This window comes from Eleutherodactylus coqui, chromosome 6, assembly GCF_035609145.1.
Source record: "Eleutherodactylus coqui strain aEleCoq1 chromosome 6, aEleCoq1.hap1, whole genome shotgun sequence".
NCBI lineage: Eukaryota > Metazoa > Chordata > Amphibia > Anura > Eleutherodactylidae > Eleutherodactylus > Eleutherodactylus coqui.
The window spans coordinates 108,719,744-108,738,518 of NC_089842.1; the positions used below are offsets into that span (position 1 = coordinate 108,719,744).

The 18,775-nt window shown below is 40.7% G+C and overlaps 1 protein-coding gene across 5 annotated transcripts in view; it reads right to left on the minus strand.

Annotated features, from left to right (window-relative positions):
* PRDM16 (PR/SET domain 16) overlaps positions 1-18,775 on the minus strand; it is a 495,474-nt gene that overhangs the window by 6,843 nt on the left and 469,856 nt on the right. For all 5 annotated transcript variants that reach the window (XM_066607384.1, XM_066607383.1, XM_066607382.1 and 2 more), the window contains 5 exons: positions 17,270-17,357; positions 12,779-12,948; positions 12,113-12,190; positions 6,746-6,915; positions 5,720-5,894 (listed from right to left, as the gene is read on the minus strand). In XM_066607384.1, the coding sequence (XP_066463481.1) occupies positions 5,720-5,894; positions 6,746-6,915; positions 12,113-12,190; positions 12,779-12,948; positions 17,270-17,357 (681 nt within the window). The remainder of the gene's footprint in view (positions 1-5,719; positions 5,895-6,745; positions 6,916-12,112; positions 12,191-12,778; positions 12,949-17,269; positions 17,358-18,775) is intronic.

Genomic DNA, 18,775 nt, shown 5'->3' on the forward strand with positions numbered 1-18,775 from the left:
TCTCATAAATTATTTTTACATTAGTCAATGTTATTTTTAATATTTACTTTCACGGCACAGGTGAGTGTGTTCAAAGTGGAACAAGAAAACAATGTCCTGCCACTAGGGGGCACTGTTTCATTGCTGTTTATTATGATATTTAAGGGCAAATGTATTTCTTGTGATATGTCTACGACTAGGTCCCCCCCCCCCCCACGCCCGCGCTCCCCGCCGCAACTTACCTGTCACCGGCGCCGGCCCCCGAATCTTTAGAGACGAGCGGGGAGATGCTGGGCTAAGGCACTACTCGCTCGAGCAATGTGCCTTAACGAGTATACTCGCTCATCTCTAATGGACACCCAGCAGTTTTTACGGACATATTGGAACATCATACTGAGTAATAAAGATTTTAAGTGATACGTGTTTATAGGTCAGATATCGATATGAACTCATTACCACCATTTATTGTCAGCTGTAAAATGATGACAAATGCAATCGTAATAACCCGTTCAAATACCACCAGCCTAAAAAAATTCCCAAACCCAATTATAGATTTTCACAGACGCTGGGAAAAAGTCCCTATTTTTACGGACTGTTCAAAAATTTCTGTATAGTTGGCAACCTGTTTCTGGGGAGGAGAAGAAAATGGGAGGAGGCCTGAATCTACTTGGTTCACCTTTCTGATGCAATGGGTAACCCATGGGTTGGAGTGGGCTGATACAAAATGATGGATTCACATGTGACCCAGACACAGTTTCCCTATTGAAAAGAAAAAAGGGGAAACCCTTTAATCCTTCAGCATTGACATTGCTAAAACTTATATGTAGCTACATATTCTGACTTTGTGTTTGTTTAAAAAGCCTCAGAATTCTGAATTTACAGTGTTGGAATAAAATCCTTACAGGCCAAGCTCATACTGAATGTCCGCCGATGACGTCACAGCTTTTCGCCATTCTTTATCATCATATTTTATTCTATTCTGATACTCTTCCAAAAAGTTTTAGAGAATTAAAAAATAGAAAAAATAAAAAAATATTGCCCAATAAAAAAAATAATACAAAGATTACAACTGTGCAACAATGTAACCTGACAATAATTAATTGGAAATAAATAATTGGAGACTTCTTAGAACTTTCTAAAACAAAGTCTTATACAATGTGATAATGTAACTTCTGTATGATCTTGAAAAAAATATGTAATTAGCTTTTTAACCTAAGAGCCTGAGAAACCAGCTCAACAAAAACAGTGCTAAACCTGTGTTGAAAGCTTCCTACACCTTCCAGCTTCTAGATAAATAACTGCAGGCTGCAGGCCCCAGCCGAGATGGAGTGATCTGAAGGGCGGTCACACTGCTGGTGAAGGCTCATGATTGAGCTATAAAGAAAGGGACCTCTTGTCCCATTAGATGATTAATGCAATGTCCTTCATTAATATACCATCCACTTAGTTTCAGCCTAATAACGGACTCGCTGCCGTGCCCTGCTTCACACACATGGGCAAGCTTTATCCTTCACACTGTGTAAATCACACAGACTTTGGAGACTAATGCTGAATGCGTGGTTCATAGGGCAGATCCTCAGAAAGCTCTGGTTCCTATGAGTTGAATTTAAGGGGTTGCCTTTGATTTGAAGAACGTAAGCCAATGGGAGAAAATGTGATTAAAAAAAAGAAAACAACAAAAAACTACTAAACTTTTATAACTTCTTTTGCCCCAGTGCGGCCACTCCCAGATGATCTTTGTATATTTTTCTGCAGCAGTAAAGTGCCATACATCCACGTGACTATTGCCGCCAATCACTAGCCTTAGCAATGATACCAGCCTGTACAGTACAGCACAAGACCAATGAGACCAGTGATTGGTGGCAGTGGTCATGTGGATGTATGGCATGTTACTGCTGCCGGAAAATAAACATAATCCGGCAGGGACCACTGCAGGGGTACTGGAACGGTGGAGGGTTTATCAGGCAAGTAATTTTTTTTCTATTTCATCACATTCACTCTTGTTAGCTTAATTTCTACTTATTCCACATAATTATAGTCAATGGGGTCCACCCGGCACTTTTCGGTTCCGTTCAGAGACGGAACAGTTTGGCCGCGGGGATTCCCCTTCCTGCTCCCCAAACGGAGCAGGAAAGCGGCATCCCCAACGCAGATGTGTATCAACCTAGTACTATTATAGAATGATGAACTCGTCATTCATACATCTGTTAGAAAGACAACTGATGGTTTATTTCGGCATTCACAAAATGATATACAACAGCAATATCATCATCCACGCCGTTCGCTCTGCCAGTTTTTTATGTTCCATCTAGAGGTCACAAAATTTGGAAAGTTGACAGAAATTAAGCAACACCATACTGTAAATCCTCAGCAGGTGACATTTGTCCAGCAGGCTCGGTCAGATAGACCCCGGAGTAACAGCACATTGTATCCATCTACATCTGGATATATAGGTGTCTGATGTCTTGCTAATAAAAAGCGCTTTGCCCGGGCCAGTTTCCTATTAATCTGCCAAGCACTCACAGCTTTTTGATGACACTTTCTGAGTAATGGCCAGGAATGGGAAAACATACGAAATTCTATTAACCATATCATGGCCATTTTAAAGATACATGTCTCTCAAATTGAGAGACATATGAAGTGGTGATTACCAAACTGACTTCAGTGCAACAAATGCCATTTTCTACAAAACAGGAATTTCTGTGGTGACACTTTGGAATAAAATGTGATCTTTGTGGTTAACTTTTTGTAGGGATTTGAGTGATTTGGGCTATAACATGTTGCTAATGATACAGTAGGCATCATGAAAAGTATGTAACCACTTGTGCCTCAATTTCTTTCAAAAATGGATATGTCACATCTTCATGTGTGCATACATAGTCACATACTTGTATAAGTTTCCATCTAAGCTAGTTTAATTGATTTGTGTTTCCTTCTAACAGAATCCTTACTGCAATACTTCACTTACTCAAAGCAACCGGGGGCTTAACTATAACACAGTAGTCGGTGGAATTGTTGTCCGGCTCCCTATTAGTGGCTATAGCAGAACTTCTTCCAGTGATTAATTGTACATTGCATTGCTGGGACTCCCTGCACCATGTTAGGACTGATGGTAATTTCCAATTTATGTGCACATAACAGATTCAGCCCCTCTGCACCCCTATATAGCACCTTAATCTGGAATTCATCACACAATGTGATGGGTTTTCAGCTCATATTACTGAATCTAATAGAGTAACCAGGAACTCTCTAACGTCTCTGTTGGTCAAAATCAAAATCTTTCCATGTAAGACAAACTTTCTACACATTTCGAGCATTCTTGCTATTACTCATAGCTGAGTATGGGCAAGTATGTTCAAGACGCAGAGGAAATTTGTGTGTGATATTTTACATGGACTAAATAACATGCAGCCCTATGCATCCATACAAAAAACTTAAGGCACTAAGTCAGATCCTCAGTGTCAGGATGGAATTGGACATGTACTCAGCTCGCAGTAATAGCAGTAAGCGGTCTAGCGACTTGGCTAGGCTATGAGTCTAGCCATTTTATGTTGGTTTGGTAATATAGACTGTGATAAAAATGGAATGATAGATGTAGCAGAACTATGTGGTACAATAAAGATAACTCCAATTTCCTATGTAAAAACACAGATGGCACATTGTTATGTAGCTCAGTGCCAAAGCACAATCTCAGCCCTGCTACATCCGGACATAAGATAGCTAATTTGGTTAGCAGAAAAATAACACCATAAACATCCTATTGGAAATCCCTAATAGCTTGGAGTCAATAATTACGTAGTAACTAGAGATGAGTGAGTGTACTCGCTAAGGCAAACTACTCGAGCGAGTAGTGCGTTAGCCGAGTATCTGCTCGCTCGTCTCTAAAAATTCGGGTGCCGGTAGGGGGCGGGGAGCGGCGGGGGAGAGCGGGGAGGAACAGAGGGGAGATCTCTCTCTCACTCTCCCCCCCTGCTCACTCCCACAACTCACCGCTCTTCCCCATTGGCACCCGAATCTTTAGACACGAGCGGGCAGGTATTCGCATAAGGCACTACTCGCTCAAGTAGTTTGCCTTAGTGAGTATGCTCGCTCATCTCTAGTAGTAACCCTTCATTATACTCTTACAGAGACACAATCCTACAGTAAACAGGAGACGAACATAAAAAAGTGTGGCAAAATATAAAACTCTTTATTGATGGAAATTGAGGTTTCAAAACAGGTCACTCAAAAGATGGGGCACCTGAGAGGAGGGATATACAAATGTGTAATGGTGCACTGGAAACCTAGTGCCAAATAGAAATAACACAATAAAACTTAAATGAACCGAGTACTTTATATGATATTGCATAGTGGCCGGCACTTGTAACTGCAGGCATGGCTTTCATTGAAATCAATGCAAGCTGTGCCTGCAGTTACAAGCGCCGGCCACTAGCCAGAGGTCAATGCGGAGACTTCTGCTGCTTGTGCTCCAACCTCTGTGTATTTGCGGCACTGAAGGCATGTTCCCGCTCAGCTGATTGGTCAAGGTCCTGAGCGATGGACCCCAGATGATCAACTATTGATGACCTTTTCTGAGGATACCCTTTTAAGCCATTGAAAAGCTATTGTAATATTTTCTTAACACGACAAAACCCCTTGTAAAGAAATTGAAAAAGCACATAAACTGTGCACAAAAAGTTACCTGAAAACTACCTTCCAATATTAGTTCACTATGCACATCTCATGTACCAATAGCATGACAATATGTAATATAGCAAAGCAAGTAAATATTATTTTCTCCAACAATGGCATGGCGCAAGCCCCAAAATATGTTTCAGGGGCAGCATCATCTCACAAGCACAGGGCTTATAAGCAAGCATGCATGCAACTGCTTAACTATACCGAAGCACTGCAGATACACCTGGGTGTATATCTTGTATGCAGTGAGAGCAAAACGCGTCATAAGTTGTCAGATGCAGTGTAATCATCATTACATCATCATGCTAGTCATGTGACAATATAAGAGAAAGCGTCTGGCGCCGTTCATAACCCAGGTGTGTCTATTTAGTTATTGTTAGGCATTTGTAATTATTTTTCTATATCACTATGTTTGCAGTGCACTACTACATGTTTGTATATCCCTCCCTTCGGTGAGATCGTCCCATAATTTGCGTAACCTGCTTTTTAAGCGTCAGTTCTTGTCAATGATGATTGATATTTCCCCATACATCTTTTGTGCTTGGCTTCCGTTTTCTGTAGGTTTGTACATTTAGACTTAACAAGTATTAACATGGAAAAGACAACAGTCTTTGACCTATCAATTCTGAAGATCACAAGGTTTCCATAAATAATAATCATTTTTTAAGGCTGTCTCAATCTTCTGATGTGATTAATAGGCTGCACCTGGCGGACGCTCTTCTTCCAAGTTTCATCCTAAGGAAAGTTTGTTTCGAACTAGCAGTATTTTTCAGTTCAGCTGGCTAACAACAGCCGAGTCAGCTTTCACTGAGCTTATCAGTGGACATCACATTTTATCCACCTGCTGCCTGATTTAATACAAACCCCTAAATGAATTAAAGTGATCTAATACGAGCTTCTTATAGTGTCTTGTTATTTCTTCACAGTTGCCAAGCCAAAATATCTAGATTCACTGAGGAAATGATGTAAGTATGAAAAACCCGAGGCTGAGTCTCGTAACACATTTAACTTTACAGCCAGCTTATAAAAAGAAAATTCAAATACATTTTTCACTTTTTTTCACCTTTTTTCTCCTAGATTTGACGTTTGATTCAACTCGCTATTTGCAATAAAGTTTCGAATTTCTGAGAAATAGGAATCTTCTTTCTCGTCTAAAAGTGCATGGTTTTCTGATTCGGAATTGGGGGATGAGACGCTAGTTCCATGGTGGTTTCCAATTACTCCTGAGTGCTGACTCACTGGATGGGAAAGAGAAAACAATTTGAAAAAGTTACGAATTCTTAACACAACCAAACATGTCTAACGTCTTCGGAAGGAAGTGTGATTTATTACTAAATCTTTCCAGTTAGGTCACTAAAATATATCCATTGACAGACCAACCCACTGTAATTCTGTAATGGTATGTGTGGGGGATGGAAGGCGACAATCACTCTCTGCATCATTTTGGGGCCGTCACTTTCCTTACGCTTCCTTGGGAGGAATGGTGAAGTCTATGCCTGAGAAAACCTTCGCAGATTAGGAGAACCTTGATTTTAATGCTTTGGTGACTTGCATCATGGACCTCCTAGATGCAGTCTCTTCTGCATAGCTGGAACATGGGAAGACGTTCGTCAGATCTCTAGCTAACTGCTAACTGCCTGCCAACAAACAATTAGAGTTCTACAAGGTTCAGGAAAGTCCACCAGCCATTGTTGGATAGGCAGACGCTGTAGTTTTATGGGCTGGTAGAAGGCCAAATTCTGACCCTATTACCAGACGAAGCCAACAGGATAATCTGGGGTGTGGAGACAGCAGTTATACTCAAGTGCATGAAGAGACCCAAATGCCTCTCTGCCACATAAGAAGACACTAGTATTATATAGTAGAAATGATAGGTAAGGACCCCGTTACAGATTTTTCATTGGAGCCCATGAGCGTCCAGTTATGCCTCGGTGAATAAGTTTCAGAGACAAAAGCTCCCATCAGTCTTAGCAACTATAAACGATTCAATTATACTCATTAGGATAGGGTAGCAGATCGAATGTCATGTTTCTTACATTATCACTGTCCCATTACTGTTCTTAGTGCTTTACTTATAACTACCGCATACCTGGAACGTTTTCATGTTCATGTTTCTTAAGGTGTCGATCCAAGTTTGTCTGCTGGCCAAAACACCTATTACACAAGTGGCATTTGAAAGGCTTTTCTTTATTATGTATGTTTCGTACGTGCCGCTGGAGGTTGGAGGAAATGCTAAAAGACCGGTCACAATATTTACATCTGTGAAAACAAACAATAAAAAATTAAATATGATCATTTTTTGTTTTGTTACATTTTTTTTTACAAGATGTATAAATCTAGTTTATAGTCGTGAACAGTGACACACGAACTTGACAAATTGCCATTGCATCTTCACCTTTTGCAGGTAATAGAGGTTCAACTCTGTCAGTTTTGTAACCAGTTACCATTTTGTGGAGATAAGGAAAGTATGTAGCTCTTGATATCTTTCTATTGGACCTCACCAGGAGCAACAGTCACAAAGCACAACATGAGACTATATAAGGGAAAGACATATACAGGTAGGTCTTTGTGTAAACTCCTGCCAGCTTATCTCTATAATCAATGGATAATGTCCCCCCCACCCCGGGAGAGAGGCTGAGCAAGGGGTTTGATGTAGCAGCATCGCTTGCATTTAGGCTATGACTACATTACGATGACAGAAACCATGTTGGCTCAACTGACGCGATGGTCAGACCTTGTTTGTTCCACCTGCGATACCATAGGACAATGAAGCAGCAGGGCTATAAAGAACTAATGTGCTGTATCATGTCTCTACATTTCTCTTTGGAGGGGTAAGCTGAAGTGACTTCTAATATGACAGCAACTGTAAAATCACAGACAAGTCTTTAGTACCAGCTCTCACTACAAGAAAGACAGGTCCCTTTTATCCCTTTCTGAGAACTGTCCCACATTTACTATTAACAGCTGAAGTATCCAAAACTGAAGGCTACAATGTGCAACAGAATGTTTTGGTGAACTTCTTAGCTTCCTTAATGAGAAAGTTCTTCCATGCTGCATTTTCTTAGACTGCTCACTGAAATCTCGGCTCAAGAGTTTGTCTTACCCAGTTTGGAAAGCTTAAAAAAATGGTGACCAGTCTGGGAATCATTTAGGGGTTCAATGTTGGTTTATTTTCTTTTGGACTGCTTTCACAAGAGTGGGGTGCTGGAGGGACTTTCCATGGCCCACCCTGTATTACATTAGCTCTAGTTGCGTCTCGCCAACTGCAAATCTCTTAATGTTCTATGACGTAACATAGATGAAAATCTGGTGAGACCTGCTGCGGACAGTAGTGAGATTAGACGACCATGAAAAAACCTCAATAGGAACAATTAATTTTTCCGCTCCCCCATGCTGTATATATTTATTGATACAAGTCAATGGGAAATATCAGTGCCAGAATTGTATATCACTCAGATGTTTTTTAAATGTAGTCTCAAAATCTTTAGAGAACGATTCTGCATTGCCATAACTTGGCCTCTTATCCCCCATTTAAATATACCGTGTGACCTGGCACGTCGACTCTAATGTAAAAAATTGATGCCGGTCACCCGAAGTGGTTCAAGCTGGGAAGTGCACCCTACATCTGCAGCTCTACCCTCCTCCAATGATGAAAAATGGCAAAAAGTAAAAATAACCTCCAGACTGTAACACAAATAGAACGAAAGCGCAGTCACAAATTAAAACATTTTTGGCAGGTAAATCTGGCATAAACCTGATGTTTTCTTTAAAGAAGTAGGGAGGGCCGCTCCTCGCTACCTCACACTTAGATGGCACTTATTCCAGCACATAAAATGGGAGGATAATGATTATTTCCCGTCTGTTTACTTAAGTCATTCAGCTTGCGTCTTACCATCCACTGTTCTGTTTGCTTAAATAGCGAGAAAGGCGTAAATGTTTTATAAAGCTGACAGGTGTTGGTTTACCGGGTAGATTAAAATCATGTTTAAGACAAATTAATCCAAGCCGGTTCTGATACTTTATCTTAGCTACTTAGCTCTGAGACAGCTAGAGGTGCCAACGTGCCACCTAATAAATTCACATCCTGGTCCACCAATAACATACAATAACGTCCTTCATCATTTGCATGTCTTGTAATATTTTGCATTGTTGCATGGATATTGTGGATGGACTGAACTGTTGAGGCCGCAGTGGATCTGGCTTTGAACATAATGAGGTTGCTCTTGTGATGATAAATGCCATATTGTTAGAGGTACTTCTAGCGGAAAATTCAAAATCATAGCACTTCTCTTCTGAAATACTCTTCCCTGCTTTTTGTATGCGTCTTCCACCTGCCTGTTACCTTTATTTCCCTCCTCACATCATTAAGCTGCCCCTCACATTCAGTCCCAACTTTACTAAAATAATCCTAGGTCATGGAGTTCTACAAGCTCCGCATACTCCTCTCCTGAAATGCTCTGTGATCCAGAGGAAATTGGTCATCGTACTATCAGTTTGTGACTCATTCCCATGTCTGTATGCCTCTCCTTACATCTTTACACTGGCCCCTATCACAATCAGCTCCATCTTTACTAATATAATCCCATAGGTGGTCAGGTCATGCCATTCAAGAAGATCAGCACACTGCATTCCTGAAATACTCTGTGTTACTTTGGGCGCTGCTTCTATTATAAGTCTTTGATCTTCTATTTGTCTCTGTTAAACTACTCACTTCATGAATTTGCTCTTATGCCACACATCCTTGTCCTCATAAGATAGTCCCATAAGCAAACTGGTTGATGCCTTCCGAAGGACCAGCATATTCCTCTCTGAAGGTCCTGCTCTTTTCTTTACGGGTCCGTGACATTCAGTTGTTATCATTTCCCTTTCCTTACATCATGACAAGTGCCACTGTCACATAATCTTACTAATATAGCCCAAAAGGCTACAGCTAAGTCCACAATTAGAGGAATTTCCGCAGTAGCAAGATCGGCTGTTGATTAAGGTGCAGATCTGCATGGAGGTACATGTCAAAATCCTTATGTGTACTGTTGTATTCAACCCCTCATATGATACAGTGAAATCCATTTTTAATACTATCAATAATAATAAATCTGGGATTTAAAATCCGCATCATACGTCAATTTAGTCTTCTGATTTTTCCTCTGTGTGGATGAGTTTTCTTGAAATTACATTCACATTACTGGTGCTGCAAGATGCTGTAGATTTTCCATAATCAATTCTGCTACAGAAAATCCTCTTATCATGTGAACATACCCTTAAAGGCGTTATACCAGGGTCACAAGTTATTCCCTATCCAGAGGATATTGAATTACTTGCTGATCATTGGGTTTTCACCATTGAGACCCCTGCCGATCTTAAGAATGGGGGTCCTGTGTCCCACTGTACCTGTCACTGCAAGGTCACTTCTTACCCCACAGTGATGTCACAATGACTGGACCACTGGCCACGTCTGCACGGTCAACACTCTATTCATTTCAATGGGGCTCAAGGAAATACCCGAGCGCTTGCTGCAGTTCCATTGAAAGTGAATGGAGTGTCAGTGCGTTTCCGAGACCAGTGCGCCATTCAGTCACCTCCTCACAGTAAGCCCACAGTGAGGAGGACAGGGACAAGGCACCCAAGTTCTTAGGATTAGTGAGGTTCTCAGCAGTGACACTCCCACCGATCAGCTAGTTATCCCCTATCCTCTGGATAAAGGTTAACTTGTAATTCTGGTACAACCCCTTTAAGGTTATCTCATTCTATAAGACCAACTCCCTTGTCTCCTGCAGCTCTCATCATTATTTCATTGATCTGATTGGCTACAGTTTATTATATCTCCATTGACTTAAAAACTTGAGACACAAGGGCACTAATCTATGCACACAAACAGGAATGGTCTTAGGTTGGATGCTGCTCTGTACAGAACCTTCTATAAATGCCACCTCCTAATGTTGTCATATAGTGCCCAATCATACATGGCCCAAAAAACACTGCCCAAAGCATAAACTAAGACGTGTAGCTGCATCCAGTACAACTGCACTTCCATAGGTTTGGGCACGAATTGTTGAATCAGGGTGGAAACTTTGGGTGCTTAAACCAATGGCTCCCCCTTCAGTAGTGACAGATGACAAGCCCCAGTTGCAAACCCCATGCACACAAGCCATACAATCCTATTCAGTTTGAGATCTTTATTTCACTCTTCGTTAGCTTAGCCTTCACACAGTTTCCCTTTAAACCAAAGCCAAGTCTGCAGAAGCCAAATTAGGACAAAATGCAATAATTCCAACATACACAACATTTACCATTAACTGCCAGCTCTGATTTATAATATTTCCTATTAGTCACTCACAGCACATGACGGTCTTGCATTCTATTTTCTTTTTGTCATTTTATATGTTCATAATTGAGCTTTCTATGCTGGCAGACATGACGGTGAAAATACTGAGGCAAAACTGATCATTATTATTTTTTGTAAATTCCTTCCAAGCCATAGTCGAGTGGGATGGTCACGGGATGGAACACACATTCACAAAATAAACTTTCAAAACAATTAAGCTGACAGTCACAGTTGTCAGAGAGTAAAAAAAATCAATGACAATTAAATTGTTCTATAAACACCAGATCCCCGGGGAACTATTCCGACCAGGAGTCAGTCTATAGCTGACGTCTTACACAAAATACATTTATTACATTTTTCTTGGACAAGCCAAAGGAAATAAATCAACGCTATTGCTAAGATTATGTTGGACCACTTTCTCTTGGATGTGAATATAAAGTACATTTATCATGGAGGTAGCCATTTTAGGGGATGAACCAGTTCTCATGAGAATGTAGCCAATCATATGTATGTGAGCTTATGACATCATTGAGACACTTTTGATTTATTGAAAGAATGTATTTTTTAAATTAGTCAAGGGGATTTGTCTTTTACTTTAGTGCACTCAACTGACACTGTGATGATGGTTCCAACTTAATGATTGATAACCACTCTCTTTTTCATTAGATTCAATATGAATGGTTATCACTATCCCATCTCTTTTAGTAACTTTACTAAATAGTAATATGATGTTGTAGGACACAATGTTCAACTCTGTGTTATTTAAGTCACCTTCTATTTTTATCTGTCTTTTGGACATGTCTACCAGTCAGTGGTCCGAGTTTATAAAATCCATTTGATTGCTAGAACATTGGGTCCCCAGAACTATTCATACTGATCACAGATCCATTCATTTCTATGGTATTACTGTCAACATTACATTGGAAATGTAGGGATCTCTGAACTAAAAGCTAATTGGTTATGGCTCAAGAACATGACAAAAGATAAATAAAACTGGAGAGGCCATTAAAAGCTCAACTCCATGCACAACGTGTTTAGTTGTTACTTAGTGTCTGGACTTATGGATGTTGGGTTATGAAAAGACACAGAAAGCTATGAGATGCTACTTTTGGAAGAAATGTTACTTTATCTCACCTGTATGGTTGTTCTCCTGTGTGGGTCCTGAGATGTCTTGTTAAATTTGCAGATCGTGGAAAGATTTTGCCACAGTACCTGAGAATGAGTAAAAACACATCAATATCAATGCAACAATCACTAAATACTAACCCATCTTGAGGCCCCACATCCAATGTGTTGACCAGATTTGGTGAATCCTCGAAGCTTAGCAAGATATTCCAGGCTCTATCATCAAGTTCATATCAACAGTCACTTTCTGACTAACAATCATGTATCAGAAAATGCTGAATTAAAAAAAATAAATATAGCAGGAGGCCATTCGGAATCCATAGTGTGAAAATGGGCCAATGACACATTGATACTAATTTATATTATAGTCAGTATTACAGGATGTAACATGCTTAAAAAGTGTGTGTGGGGGGAGATTTACTTAGACCAATGTTTTTACACTGGTCTAAGTAAAGAGTACACCTATGAACTGGTATAGATTTCAGCTATATTTTACAATGGTTTCTAGTGTAAATGATAGTAATTCTGCTGAGCCACATCAGTCCACTTCCTCTCTAGCTAAGCCCTGTCCACTTTTGAAAAAAGTGTCAAGGTTGCTGTACAAAGACTAAATTGTCACCCACAGGCCAACATAAATTTTTGAGTAGAATGGCTTCACATCATGCTTTAATGTACCTGCAAGTATAGCGTTCTTTTCCTTTCCGTAAAATTGAATCTGATAACGTCGGGGGTGGGGAGCGAAAGTTGAATGGGTGGTGCGGGAGGGATGGTAATGAACTTCCTGTGTCGGATTTCAAGTTGGCAAAGCTTTCCAGCTTTTCAGTCATGGTTTCGATGGCTGACATCTACAGATAATAGTTGAGAATATGTTAGAAGACCTGTTACTTACAAAGTCATTGCTTCCATAAAGATATAATATATGACATAGAACATTACAGTATCCTTTCTGTAATCTGAATTTTCAACCAACTCACCCTCTGAAGGACAGTATGTGTGTGGTTGACAATCCAGGGGCATCCCCAAGCCCCAAAGGTGCAAGATCCTAGGTAAGTGATCTTATAAGATGGTGCAGGTTAAGGCTGAAAGGTCTTGAAAAGTATCAAAAATGTATTGGATTTCAAAATCTACTCAGAACATATGTCACTTCTCTTTCACCATTTGGAAGCTCATATACGTTTAGGTGATAGCTATGGGCGGGCAAGTGGGGACAAGTGGGATAGCACCATCATCTCCTTCGGCCATGGTATTTAGATACAGCTATAGAGAAAGCAAACTGAATCTTTGCCTTGAGTGAAGGAAAGCTAAATGAATCATTAGGAGACAGGAAGGAGTACAGAATAAAGCTCCTTCCGATGCCAGTTCATGAAATCTGTGACCTTCTTCGTAAAAACATAAAGATTATTTCCTGTGTCGCTTAATGTTCATATTAATTGTGAATGGAATGACCCTTAAGCCATTAGTCACGATGTATACAATGCCAGAGTTGGTTTTGATGAAGGGGTCTATGTATTGGCTTTCCCCTTGCTACCTTGTATCTAACCAAGAAGCACAACACAGATCCGATAGCCGATCTACAATTCTGTAACTCGATAGTCATTTTAAATCTGCATTTTCCTGGAGAACATAACCTCTGCTTTTACAGTTAGAACTTGAAGAAGCTTCTAGCAGATTATATTGCTTAGAAGGAAAATGAAATGCAAGTTTGAACTGAAGCCAAAGTAAAAGCAAAGAAGACGGTGAGGGAGCGGAAAATCGCAGGAAGCCATACATCAAATACTAGATGGTCTATTGTACAACAAGGGCTGACCTTTTGCACGTTTACAATACATTAAGCTAGACTCTTGGGACGGCTGCAGCCAAGACATTGTTCTAGAAAGATATCATTATTAAAAAGCTGTTGTAATTACCAAATATAAATTGTAGCACGCTGGCAGCCATTCATGAACCCTATTAAATACAGTAATTAGCCATAAACTGTTTGAATCAATAGATTTATGCCCCACGGTGCGTACAAGACGAAAGGATCAACATAAAACTCAAGTAAGTTCTTTGGTTTGGCCCCAAGTGACCACTTCGAAGTCACTGAGCAACAAGAGAGGTAGAAAATTAATTGGGGAAACGTATCCAATGGCATAGGGCAGGAACATGAGTCGTATCACTGCACTGATTGACCAGCAGGAGGTGGTAAAAAGTCATGTTTTTCTTCTCCATAAAAATGTCTCATATAAAGTCATCTCCAGGGTCTAAAAGTGAAATCCATTTTTTTTCAGTAATCTCAGCCTGTAAATATTAGTTATATTTCTTTTTTAACCTTGGCAGAGAAATCATTAAAGATCCTTAAGGATGTCATTATTCTTTAAACGAAAGCATTACTGCGCTGCAAATGAAAAGATTGTTCATAGAGCACGCTAGTGATTCCGAAACGTATTACCGCTAGGAAAGCCCTGAAAAATGTTCCACTCCTTACGAGCCTCTAATGTGATTTCTGCTTCAAAGAAGATTGGTGTAGGGGTGGATAAGTGTGAGTTCACACACTACAGAATTGTTGTGGTGTTTCGGCTACAGAATGTGACAATGTACTGTATAATGTAAGTCAATGGGGTTTTAAAAACACCATTCACTCACAGAGGAGGAAATCTGAAGTGGAAGATAGTCGTGCTGCGGATTTGCAAATCCACAACATGCTCTATTTGTTGCAGAAGAGTAACGGATTTTCACTGTGCATTTGATTAATCACAATGCGAATTTTGGTGCAGATTTGCTCGGCGATGTCTGCACCTATCCTATTTCTTAGCAGTGGCATAATTTGGCTCAGATATATTTATTGCTTTGCTCAGCATTAGAGATGAGCGAGCATACTCTTTAAGGTGATCTACGAGAGAGAGCATCGCCTTTTTCGAGTACCTGCTAGCTCGTCCCTGAAGATTTGGGGGGCGGCGCGGGGCGGCGGAGGGAAGCGTGGTGAAGAGTGAGAGAGATCTCTCCGTCTCCCTCCTGATCCCCTCCGCAACCCCCCACTCACCCCGCGGCCCCCGGAAACTTCAGAGACGAGCCAGCAGGTACTCGAAAAAGGCGATGCTCTCTCGAGTAAATCGCCTTAACGAGTATGCTCGCTCATCTCTACTAAGCATCTTTGCGCAGGCTGAAATCATTTTGCCGTCCTACTGTAAAAGTCACAGGTCTGGTTGTTCGGCTGTGTTTGGCGTAACCCTTGATCAGGGTTCAAGGAACCACCATATTAAAGTGACCCTCTGGTCCTGTACAAATGGACACACTGCTGATGGGGATTAGGTAGTCTACGACACTACATACTGCTTTGACTGGCATGTGGACAGCACTGGCCAATCAAAGCCGGTGTATTGTGTCTTAGACTAATGATGCATGTTAATGCACATCAGGTAGTCAGAGAAGTGAAGCCATCTTTGTTTGTACAGGACTGGATGGCCACTTTAAATGTGAGCCTTTGTGTCTTGTCATAGTACATTGTTATAAAGGAAAATAAAATCTAATCTAGATGTATATGATAGGAAAATGTTTTTAGAACATATTAGTTTTTATTTGCATGCTTTATTTTTACTTCTTGTGGGATGCTAGGGTAAGCAGCATATAACCAAGATAATGCTTTCGTTAAACTGCTACAACTTGGATTGAACTAAGCATGCAGGCATTTTGGCAGCAGACGGAGCCTATAGCCCTCCAAGTGCATGGTCTACGGAAAGAAAATACAAAGGAATCCTACTGGCATGCCATGCCTTAACCTAGCCCATGTGCATTATGGTGATTGGTAAGGGGCAAAGGAAATGTAGTGCACAGTCCTCTTCAATGGTAGCCACAAGTTATCTCTATGATGTTCTACAGGTGGCGCTCGTGTATTTGATAACGCTATTGACTACAAGACTCTTCCCCAGCCCTGTTTGCTGATATTAACTGACTACTCTGTCATATCAGATCCTTTACAAGTAAATCTCACCACTATTTTAAAGCAGACAAACACAGGATGTTTCTGGCGGGCCCGCTGCCATTATCCAGTCATCTAGAAGGAAAATCACTGGAAGTTATTAACTATAAGTTGGTGGGGATGTGAAACAATGAGGGGTCTATGTTTAGCAGTGAGGTGGGAAATTCTGTGGATTTCTCCAGAAGAATGAGCTGCTAAAAAAAAAAAAATATATATATATTGGTGGACATATTAGAAAAAAATGTCAATGTTTTTAGAAGAAAGCCTAAAATCTCTTTGCCTTTTAAACATTGAAGTCACCAAGAAGCCAAGATCTTACTCGAGAATAATCACAGGTTCAAGGCTACAAAAATGACTTCATAATCCATGGCAATTGTTCACAGAGATAGACCGTTATTTAATGGGCTGATGATATTTTTTATGAGACTGCATAGAAATATGTTGGGTATTCTGGACTGTCAGGACATGCCGAGAGCTGTAATTTCACAATAGCTGGATTGCTACAGGCTGTAGACCATAATAATGGACTAGATTAGATTTCTGTTGATGGATCTTGCTGATTTTTGCTGGATCCACCAACATCTGACTCATATAGGGGCTACCAGATTATTACCCATTGCTTGCTATCTACAAAAACACAAATAGGTTCTCCGGGTGATTGATAGGCACCTAATTCCTCCCTCATGTGGGGCAGAGTGTTAAGGCAGCAGAAATGCTGTCCTAAGCTCTCGCTCACGTTCAATCCCTGCATGGTTCAGGTAGCTGGCTCAAGGTTGACTCAGGCTTCCATCCTTCCGAAGTCGGTAAAATGAGTACCCAGGTTACTGGGGGTTAAAAGATGACTGGCGACGTCACCCTAGAAGTCAGTCATGGGAACCTAGGGACTTTAGCTTTACCTAATTACTCCCTACTGAAATAAGACCTTCATTTAACTTATCCATGCATATCGATGGTCAAATAGGTCCGTTTTTTTCACCTCACATTCTGTTAACATAGAGTAATGCAGTTTCTATTGTTGGACAGGTTTCTAGTCAGAAGATAACTAGCAACTTGCACTGACTTGCAGCTTTTTGGTGCTTTGGCTTGAGTACATGAAATTAGTATGGGGTTTGCTTATAGGCACACATCATCAATGGGCGTAATGGAAAGAAATAATTTAATTACACATTGTGATAGGAGTTATTGTGAGGTGGAGATAAATAATATACCTGGGGGTGAAAAAGAAGTGGAGATGGTCGTAAATATTTGTCCTTCAATGTCCCCACAGGGTCTGCCACCTTCCGCTTTTCCACCCTGCTGGACAGCAACACATAGGGTTACGTACCCCAAATAATGACAGCAGTTGTAACACAAAATAATAACAACAATGATAATGACAGCAATAATAAAACAGATTGACAGACAATAGAAGGGTTTTTAGTACTGGCGGCCCCCGGTATCAAGGCTCTTACCAGTGACATCTTCTGAAGCCTTAAAGGGGTTGTACCAGAATCAACTTTTATCACCTATACCTAGGGGTTAAAAGTTTTGTTGGTGGAGGTCGCTTGTTCCCCTCTTCTGTTTACCGTCTACTGCACCTACCTCAGTGCGGAGGAGATTAAATGGAGTGGTGGTCACACATGTGCGATGCCGCTCCATTAATTTTCAATGGTACTGCCAGAGATAGCTGAGTAGAAGTGCTTGGCTATTTTTATCAGTCCCATTTAAATGAAAGGAGCAGCAGCCATACATGTAGGGCCACTGCTTCATTCAAAATGATGTCACTGTGGGTGGGAGGAGTGATTCTGCAGTGACGAGAAGGTGGGGACATGGCATCCCCATTCTTAGGATCGGTAGGGGTCTCAATGGTGAGAACCTCACTGATGAGACGTCTATCATCTATCCTATGGATAAGTGATAAAAGTTGATTTGGGTACAACCACTTTACAATAGCTTAATCCTTAAACTGCTAGTTTATTTATAATTCATTTTTATCAGCTCATGCTTTCATTAAATGGGTCTTCTGAGATTAACAAATTGAGGACCTATCCTCAGTATAGGTCATCAATATCAGAGCAGTGATCATCCTCTGCTTGGGACCCCAATGATCAACTGTTTGAAGTGACAGCGGTGTGCTCATGGGTGCTGCAGTCGCTTCAGTGCTTACAAAGCACAATGGCCTACATTACATATTAGCTGTGCCTGGTATAGCAGCTCATTCCCATTCACTTGATAAGGGCTGAGATGTACTCCGGCCATGTGACTGATCAACGTGATGTTACAGGCTTGAGAAGAAGCCACAGCGCTTGTTCGAGTGCTGCTTCCTCTCTAATTAGCTGATCAGTGGGGGTCATGAGTGGAGGACCCCACCGATCAGATATTTATGACCTATCCTGTCAATATTAAAGTCCCTGAAAACCCCTTTAATACAAGTATAGTGGTTGAGGCACTGTAGAATGTTCCTCCCTTATTAGAAACTCATCAGCATGAAATAAAACTTTTTTGGTGAAAATATCTGATTTGAACAATCATTAAAGTGTTGTTTCCATCTTGGCAAATTATGGTCACAACTTAAACACTGTTCTGTACGAGATGCCTAGGAGGACTGAAACTGTTGAGCACAGCTGGGATATGCTGTTTTTGTAACTCCCATAAAAGTCAATGGTAGTTACACAAACAATACAGCACAGCCAGCTAAGATGTTTCTGTAATGTCATAACTTACTGCCACACTGT